We start from the raw sequence: 9422 nt of genomic DNA on the forward strand, positions 1-9422 counted from the left end.
AACACTGGAAGCAGCTAAGCCACCAGGAAAAGCAACACCGGCAACACAGAGCAACCCTCAGGCTTAAATTAGAATTAGTGATCCAAAAATAGAGCAGGGCGATAGATGTTCAAATCCCTGCTCTAGAACAAACCTCTCAGCCAGCCAAACAATTAAAGGAATAGCCCGCTCGGTCTCCCAAATGCAGCGGGAGGCAGGCACCCACAGTTAAAGAAATCCTCCAAGAAGTCAAAAAAATAAACAAACCATTGTTCACAGTGGAAGGAAACAAAAATTCAAGGAAATTCAGAAAAAGTCCAGGGTGCATATCTAAACAAATTGAACAACCCAAAGCTCACAGGAGCTGAAAAGAAAACGTCCAATGAGCTGTTGAATAACTGGGGAAACGTCATCAGGCAGGTGGTTCCTCAGAAAATTCCACCCAGTCCATAGAGCGATGGGGCTAAAGCAGTGTTTGTCAAATAGTGGGACGGACCCCTCTGGGGGCGGGGGCGCGGAGCAATGCCGTTGGGGGCCACGACCCTTGAGAATGTGCTTTTCTGGCTGCAGGGGTTTTTTGTATCGAACAATAGCACACAGCACAGAGTAGGAGATATGAAGTGCATATAACAAACGTTAAGAGACCCCACGGAAAAATATTTAACAGGGATGAAAAGGAAGGAGAGAGACAGAGATAATGAGACAAATATAAGTCTCACAAAAGCTAAGATGAGGAAATATGATAAAGTGTATTGGCTCGGCTCCTCTGTAACTACGGTGGGAGGCGAGGAAAGACTGCTATGTTTACTGTGCCTAAAAATGTTGGCAATGGACAGCATGAAGCCAAATAAATTAAGGTGTCACTTAAACACATTACCCTTCAATCACGCTGATAAGCTGCTTGAATTTTTTCAGTGAAAATGTGCTGAATATTGCAAGCAATCATCCCAGCGGAGAGTTGGGGGGTTGCGAAATGTTTACTTCTTCCTATGGGGGGCATAACAGAAAATAATTGAGAAATACTGGGCTAGAGTAGCCCATTCTGGACTCTTCCTTTAATTATCAGAAAAATGGCATATCTGGTCAGAACCAATGCCCCCTTTAGTCAGATTGAATGAAATTATGAACAATTCTAAATATCAGTCAATTTAGAAACAAAATTTTTAGGTCTCGGCAATACTGAATACAATTAGGAATTTCAACATGGCAGTGACCCAAGGCATGCCTCCAAATCAACAAAAGAATTGATTCACCAGAAGAAGAAATATGTTTTGGGGTATCCTAGCCACAGCCCAGACCTGAATCCAAATGAAAATCTGCAGAGTAACCCCAGGAGATGTCCTCACAATCTGACAGTTTTGGACTTATTTTTGCAAGTAAGAATGGGCAAAGATTCCCAAGGGAGGATGTGCTATGCTGATTTATCCCACCCTGAAAGACTGGATGCTGTTTTAAAATCAAAAGGTACTTTGCAAAAATATTAGTTGAAGGGTGTGCACACTTATGCAACTATGTTATTGAATGTTTTATGTACTTAACAAATGCTAAAATGTACATTGTTGAATAATGTCTTAGTTCTAGTTTTTAACTAGGTAGCTGGGTAATATAAAATGTACAGTATATCAAATTAATAATATTTTTTTCTTTTTCAAGGGAATTAAAGTGTATTGGTGGTTATTGAAATGGATGTCCATGTGCTGCCTCTATGTTGGTTGAGGCAGGCAGGAATCTCTTGAATACCATTTGTTGGGGGTCAAGGGAAAGGGAGGGTTTTGCCTTTTCTTTCTGCTCAAGATCCCCATGAACAATTGGTGGGCCACTGTGTGACACAGAGCACTGGACTTGATGGGCTTTGACCTGATTCAGCATGGGTCTTCTTATGTAAAATAGGTGCAGAGAGCATAGTTTCCGTTTTTTGTCAACCTACCCTATGATTGATGAACATGAAATCATTCTTACATCATCTGCTACTTACTCTCAATTTATTTGAAAGAAAAGTCATGAAAGTCGGTGTTGCAATTTCACCTTCAGCAACCAAAGCTTAGAATTACGTTTGAGCCAATGATTATCAGCCTATCCTATCCCATAGGACTGTTCAACCAAAAAACCAGAACAAACAAATAAATAAGAACAAAATCCTGGAGGCAGGGATACTATATTTTATGCTCCTGAAAGAAAAGTGGGGTGTAAATTTAACAAATGAACAAATGTATGATGCACCTAGATATTCTAATATGGGTCATCCTCCTACAGTCAGTTCATTCCCTGAAGGTGGAAAAAGACAATATAAGGAGATAAAATGGCTTTTATGCACTTATTTATGCTATATCTATTTTTGAGTGGCTTTCTGGGACTTCAATTATTTGTTGAAGTAGATATTATTTATTTATTATTTATTTATTTATTAGATTTGTATGCCGCCCCTCTCCGTAGACTCGGGGCGGCTCACAATACAATAAAACAGTTCATGAAAAATCTAATAATTTACAATTTAAAATATTTAAAAACCCCATTATTAAAAAGACATACATATGAACATACCATACATAAATTATATAGGCCCAGGGGAAATATCTCAGTTCCCCCATGCCTGACGACAAAGGTGGGTTTTGAGAAGTTTACGAAAGGCAAGGAGGGTAGGGGCAGTCCTAATCTCTGGGGGGAGCTGGTTCCAGAGAGTCGGGGCCACCACAGAGAAGGCTCTTCCCCTGGGGCCCGCCAACCGACATTGTTTAGTTGACGGGACCCTGAGAAGGCCCACTCTGTGGGACCTAATCGGTCGCTGGGATTCGTGCAGCAGAAGGCGGTCTCGGAGATATTCTGATCCGATGCCATGAAGGGCTTTATAGGTCATAACCAACACTTTGAATTGTGACCGGAAACTGATTGGCAACCAATGCAGACTGCGGAGTGTTGGTGTAACATGGGCATACCTGGGGAAGCTCATGACTGCTCTCGCAGCTGCATTTTGCACGATCTGAAGTTTCCGAACACTTTTCAAAGGTAGCCCCATGTAGAGAGCGTTACAGTAGTCGAACCTCGAGGTGATGAGGGCATGAGTGACTGTGAGCAGTGAGTCCCGGTCCAAATAGGCTGCAACTGGTGCACCAGGCGAACCTGGGCAAACGCCCCCCTCGCCACAGCTGAAAGATGGTTCTCTAATGTGAGCTGTGGATCGAGGAGGACGCCCAAGTTACAACAAATATTGTTTCAGTTGCCCTTTTCTCTCTCTCTTTTTTTAAAAAAATATTTTTTATTTACATGTAAATGACACAAACACACAAAATATATACAGAAAAAAAACATACAATATACATCCCCTCCCCCCTTCGGCTATCTCATCGACAGCCTCCTTTGATACTCTTTTACGGTAATGTTACCAGTGGTTGGTCAGTAGTATATAATCAATATTAATAGATTATAAATTCTTAATCTGTAGTTTATAAAAACATATCAAACAGAGAAAAAGTTACATTTAAACCGTTAAGCAATTTTAACTTAATTTGTTTTCTTATCACGCAGCACTGCTAGTATTTGTTCTTTGGTTCAGCCATATATAAAAATATTTCCATATCTGGTAATATTTTGTGTTTTCCTGCTCTTTTAGCTTCAATGTTAATTTGTCTGCTTCTTCAGTTGCCATTCTCATAGTTGTATAAATTGACCTATGTCTATAAAATTGGAGAGGGACTTTCAGTTTATTCGCAATCAGCTTTGCCAATCTGAGAATAAGGTTGGGGAAGAACCGTTGAACCTATCTGAACGGTTTTCTCAATGCACTGGAAGGAGAGTCCACGTGGGTTATAGTCAACTATCATTGGTAGAGACTGAGTTTAGATTTACATATTAATTACATGTTAATGATGTACCACTGTTGAAACTTCAACGCCCCTGGGCCAAAAGGCCGGGTGGGTTTGGACTCTCCTTCGCTACCCTCATCCAGCAGCAGTGATTCCTCCATCATGGAGCCCAACCCCGGTGGTGGTGGTGGTGCAGACCAGAGGTCCTGAGGTTGGGCTGGGCGTGGCAGATGAAGTGTGGATTGTTGAACTCCAGCCGCCATACCCTGGGAGTAGGCACTAATGATAATGTTCTGCCATGATGGTGAGATGTTCTGCCAGTATCAGGCTAGGCTCGAAATCCTGCAGCTGTGGGTGTGAAGATAGCCAATGGATTCTGGACGCCCTGTGCCAGGCCAGGAGGCAGGTGCATAGGCTGACCAGAAGAACCAGGCCTCTCTGCTGTCATCGGTTGTGGTGAAAGGACCGATGTTTGGCGTTCAGGTGACCAGTCCCTCTCAGAGACCGATACAGTCAGGACTGACATAACCCGTGTGGAGGGCGATTCTGAAGGTTGTGCCAACTGTTGGAAGGGTGGCACAATTGGGACCGGGGGCCCCGGGTTAGCATTAGTTGGGTGTAAAGCCGCTTCCAACTTTTGTTCCAGGGCTTTGATCTTCCTCTCAGCCTCTTTTAGGGATGAGCCAGACTGAGACTTATCCTTGGCCTTGCTGTCTAATGGTCTTTCCTTGTGCTTGGAAACCACCGGGGGGGAGCGGTAGATTGTTCCCCCACTGAGGCATTAGGGTGATTTGCCATAATCGGGGCAGCTGTAGCCAAATCTCCAAACTTTGGTAGCCTTCGAGCGGAAGCGTTTAGCTGTCAAAGGCAAGCCACCGTTAAAGGAACAATTTTTCCTTTGAGATTGCAGACTGCGATTGCACAGTAGCTGGCAGCCTGCCAAATTCTCATCAAACCTCCAGAGCGATGTTGCTGCTTCCCTCAGCTAGCAACTGACAGGGAAAGGCGGCTTGGCTGTTTGGCATTGTGCCAGCTTTGCACCAAACAGTTGACGCCGCCCTGAAGCGATTTGCATTAAAATGGCGGGCGCGCTGAGCCGCTGGTTGAAAGGAGCAGGTCTGAGGTGCTGCAGCTGCGTTTTTTTCAGTTTTGAAAGTCCCGCTGTTGTAAATTAGCTGGGAAGCGGCCAAACTAAGTGCCGGGGAAGCGTTCAGGCTGCCGTTGCCATTTGTTTGCTGAGGACTTTACAGTTAATTTCTTCTACAGCCCTTCGGTGGGGAGGGCGGATCTCCCCACTGTTAGCTGAAATGAACCAGGTATGGCCACAGAGGCCAGTGACCATGGGCTCAAATCTCCCCCTCGGGGCAGTACTTGCTAAGAGAAGAGGCCCCATAAGGAGAGTGTGTATGGGGGGGTGCCCACGGAGGGCAGAAACCCCTGCTGCAATTAAGTTTAATCTGAAAAGGAAAAAACATGTTAATAAAAACTCAAGACATAATTTTGAACAACCTATACCTCTTTAATCTAGGTACATTCATCAGATAGAAAACTCAGAGTCCCTATTCCTGACTGAGTTTTTTAAAACGGAGCCTCTGGAGCAGCTAGGGGGCGGTACATCATTAATATGTAATTTATATGTAAATCTAAACTCAATCCCTACCAATGAGACTCTAGTATAACCCACGTGGACTCTCCTTCCAGAGATGCATTGGAGAATGGCCATTTAATTTGCATGGGAATCACGTCAAGCTGTGCCTTGACATAATATAAATTTGTTCCTCTCTAATTTTACAAATGTTATTGAGGAGTGAAATAATAATTCTGCTATGGTGAGAAATTATAGGGAGAGAAATTTATTTCTCCTTCATCATAGTCATTAGAACCAGATTGCTTTAATTGCTCGAGTTATCCAAGAAAGTTTGACATAGGTTAAACTATTACCTTGTATAATAACACATTAATATTTGTAGTATTTCATAGCTCACTTCTAGTTTTAATGGCTGCATGGAACTCAGTCGTATCCATCAGTAAGCAAGATGGACAACTCCCATTGCTTGAAGTCAAATAGTCTGACTTCATTTATCTCACTGTGATCATGAGATTTCTTCTAATGAGAAGCTGGCTATTACAAATCCATCCAATTATCTGAAGTTCAATGATTTCAGTGCAGAAAATTGGTCATGTTCCAATTATTGAACCATGTAAACATTCCAGTATGTATTTGTTTAAATTACTTTCATATTGTGTGTATTGGGGAAAAATATTCCCAAGTGTAGTGGTTTAAAAAAGAAAAAAACAAATCATTTTTGAACTTTTTTTGTTATTCACACTCTTCAACTGACCTTGACCTCTTATTCAGAAGTTAAGGATACAATATTTCTCATAATGGCTGTTCATGAATCTGTGGCCTTCATTGTTGTATTGCTGCGTGGAATATCTGGGATACACTGCTTTTAGATAAATTGGTCATGTACCATCGTCATGCACTAGAAAGTTCAAATGGGTATGTTAATGTACAATAAAAGTTGTATGGCTGAAGGCTAAGCACTTAATATTATAGAATTGAGATAGTAGCTGTATATGTGGTAGATATGATTGTTTTGTTAAATTCAATTATTTGTCTTGCACATTAAGACCAAATCTCTCTTCCCATTCAACTATTGGGCTTCATTAATAGGCCATCTAGTTTAGTCTAGATCCCTGGTTCCCAACATGCGGCTCACGCTCCACAGGGGGGCAATTTGATTTTTAATGGGGGCAAATGGAACCTTGGTTTAAACCAAATTAATTACCTTTTAGGCTTTCTCCATGTGAGTAGTTCACTTTTGAATTGTAAGAACTATATGTCATGGGGATGGGAGCGGGGGACATCAGGATTTGAGCAATGCTTAGGTGGGGCATGGTCAAAAAAATGTTAGGAATCACTGGTCTAGATATTCAGTCCAACTAAATTTAATTTCCTTCAAAGTAAGTTGTCTTATTTGGAAAAATACAGGTACAGTGGTACCTCTACTTAGGAATGCCTCTACTTAAGAACTTTTGTAGATAAGATTTTTTTGCCTCTTCTTAAGAACCATTTTCTACTTAAGAACTTGAGCCCAGAAAAATTTCCCAGGAAATTTGAGTGCAGTACAAAGGCCTGGCCAGTTTCTCTTTAATCTCAGTCAACTCGGGCTTTTCTGGGCTGCCAGAGGAGCCTTTCGATGGCACTTAAGGAGGCTTTGGCAGTCCAGAGTGAACAAAGCATTTTCCTTTCTCTGAGCGCTTGGAGAGGGAATAAACCTCTGCCAGCGCCCAGAGAAAAGAAACGCTCCCTTCGCTCTGGGCAGCCGAGGAGTCACCACAGCGAAGGAAAGGCGCCGGCTACAAAGCGAGTGAGCAAGAGGAGAGGGGAGCCCTTCAGCATGGGAAGGAAGAGGCAGCAGGTAGCAGCAGCCAGTGTATGGGAAGCAGCCTCGTGCCGGGTCTATGGGAGGCGCGTACTTATCCTCGCTGCCTCAGAGTCCCTTTTTTTTTTAAGCCTTACAGTTTTGGATTTTTTTGATTCCCCTCACCTCACCTCCTTCCTTCTGCAGCAACTCTTCTCCTCCTCTTCTTCCTTCTCCTCCTCCCACCCAAATTCCAAGCTTTTATTTGTTTCCTAATGGGTTTGCACACATTATTTGCTTTTACATTGATTCCTCTGGGAAAAATTGCTTCTACTTAAGAATGCTTCTACTTAAGAACCTGGTCATAGAACAAATTAAGTAGAGATACCATTGTAGTTTTCAATTTATGACTCAGCCCCAAATTTTGGTTTCTAAATGAGATGTTGTTAAGCGAACTTTTTCCATTATTCTACCTTTCTTGCCATAATTGTCAAGTAAATCACTGCAACAGTTAGTAACACAGTTGTTAAGAATATCTGGCTTCTCCATTGATTTTGTTTGTTAGAAAGTCACAAAAGTGAATCATATAGCCCTAGGATGCTGAAACCATCATAAATTATGCAAATTTTTAATCACGTGACCATGGGGATGCTACAATATTATGTGAAAAGTTGTAAGTGATTTTTTTAGTGCCATAACTTGAAACAATCACTAAATGAATAGTTTAAGGACTACCTGTACTTTGTACTTCATCTGCAAGTAGAATACTTTTAAATATTGTTCAGCAACTTAATATTTAGTAAATATTAGATTTGGAGATTTTTCCACTCTATAGTCATTAACACGACAACCCAGAATTCCTGGAAATCTGACTTAATCATAAATAAACAGATGCTGGTGTTTTGGTTCATCTTGCTACCAGAATGCATGATTTGCTCATCTTTCTGCCTGAAGCAGTAAATCTGCTTGCTTTTCTAAGATAGAAGACCCTTAAGCCAAGAATGTATTTATTTCAGCTTAATAGTAGAGAAATAATTCAGTATTCTCTACTACTCAACTCATGTATATAGCATTAATTGAACCTCAGAACTGTCCAGTTTTTTCTACTATGGTATCAATTAAGTGAGAAGAGTAATGTTTATTATCAGAACAATAGTAATTCATGTCTGTCCCACAATTCACAAATTTTCTATTTGTATAATTGCTTTTGAGCATAGGAGAATAGGTGATATTAGTAAAAAAAAAAATTCGAAATCTATTTCCATAGATTTTTTCTTTAGTATCAGAAATCAATTTGAAGCATTTATTCAGAAATATCTACCTCTCTTTTTTTTGCAGAGTTCGAACATTGATTGAAGAAGGTCATGATGACAAAATTGTGATTGCTCATGATATTCACACAAAACATAGACTAAAGAAATATGGTGGCCATGGCTATTCTCATATTCTTGAAAATATTGTCCCAAAAATGCTCACGAGAGGAATATCTCAAAATAAAATTGATAAGTTATTGCTAGAAAATCCCAAACAATGGCTGACTTTTAAATAAGAAAACTGTGATCCTGTTTATTTCAATGAAAGTAAAAAATATATAGAATTGAAATTCTTCAATTGAGGAAAATAGAATTGTATTTCAGTACAGTAAGAGTACATAATAAGAAAATAAGATTTGGAATGACCGAACCCCAATTCTTTGATAGTATGACTGCAACTTAAAACAATTGCAAAATAGATGTATTTCTGGAAAAAATTATGTTTAATGAAACATTTGTAATATGAAATTAGAGCATATCATGTGAAAGAATCAAAATTATTTTTAAATGGCTTGTATGGAATTAGTTGGATGGAAAACATCCATTTGAATTAATCAGAATGAGAAACCTCTATCATGATCTAGGTCACAACTGAATATAGGTGCCATTGTATTGTGTGTAAGTCCTTGCTAGAACTATTACAAAGTTTTGTTTTAAAAAAATGACATCCTAACATGAAATGCTTTGTGCTTTAAGTATATCCAGCAATAAACCCTTCCTTGCCTCACCTCATTCTCTAAATCTCTAAATTTATAGTTTCATTTGACCAAAAAACTTCATATGTAAATTGGCCCTTTTGATTTCCAAAATGCAACATATCACATTGCATTTCAATGTGCAGTTGAAACTTTTGCTTTTCTGAAAAGCAGCCACTCTACATAGATACACCTTTTTCTTTGAAACATGAGTCTTTTGTTGCTTGAAATATGCATTTTAACAATTGGGGGGGGGGGGGGGGGAGA

The 9422-nt window shown here is 40.2% G+C and overlaps 1 protein-coding gene across 2 annotated transcripts in view; it reads left to right on the plus strand.

Annotated features, from left to right (window-relative positions):
• PTER (phosphotriesterase related) overlaps positions 1-9187 on the plus strand; it is a 57830-nt gene extending 48643 nt beyond the window's left edge. For both annotated transcript variants that reach the window (XM_070726581.1, XM_070726580.1), the window contains exon 5: positions 8486-9187. In XM_070726581.1, the coding sequence (XP_070582682.1) occupies positions 8486-8696 (211 nt within the window). In that variant the 3' untranslated portion in view covers positions 8697-9187. The remainder of the gene's footprint in view (positions 1-8485) is intronic.
• Positions 9188-9422: the final 235 nt, after the last annotated feature.

The sequence above is a fragment of the Erythrolamprus reginae genome, chromosome Z, assembly GCF_031021105.1.
Source record: "Erythrolamprus reginae isolate rEryReg1 chromosome Z, rEryReg1.hap1, whole genome shotgun sequence".
Taxonomy (NCBI): domain Eukaryota; kingdom Metazoa; phylum Chordata; class Lepidosauria; order Squamata; family Dipsadidae; genus Erythrolamprus; species Erythrolamprus reginae.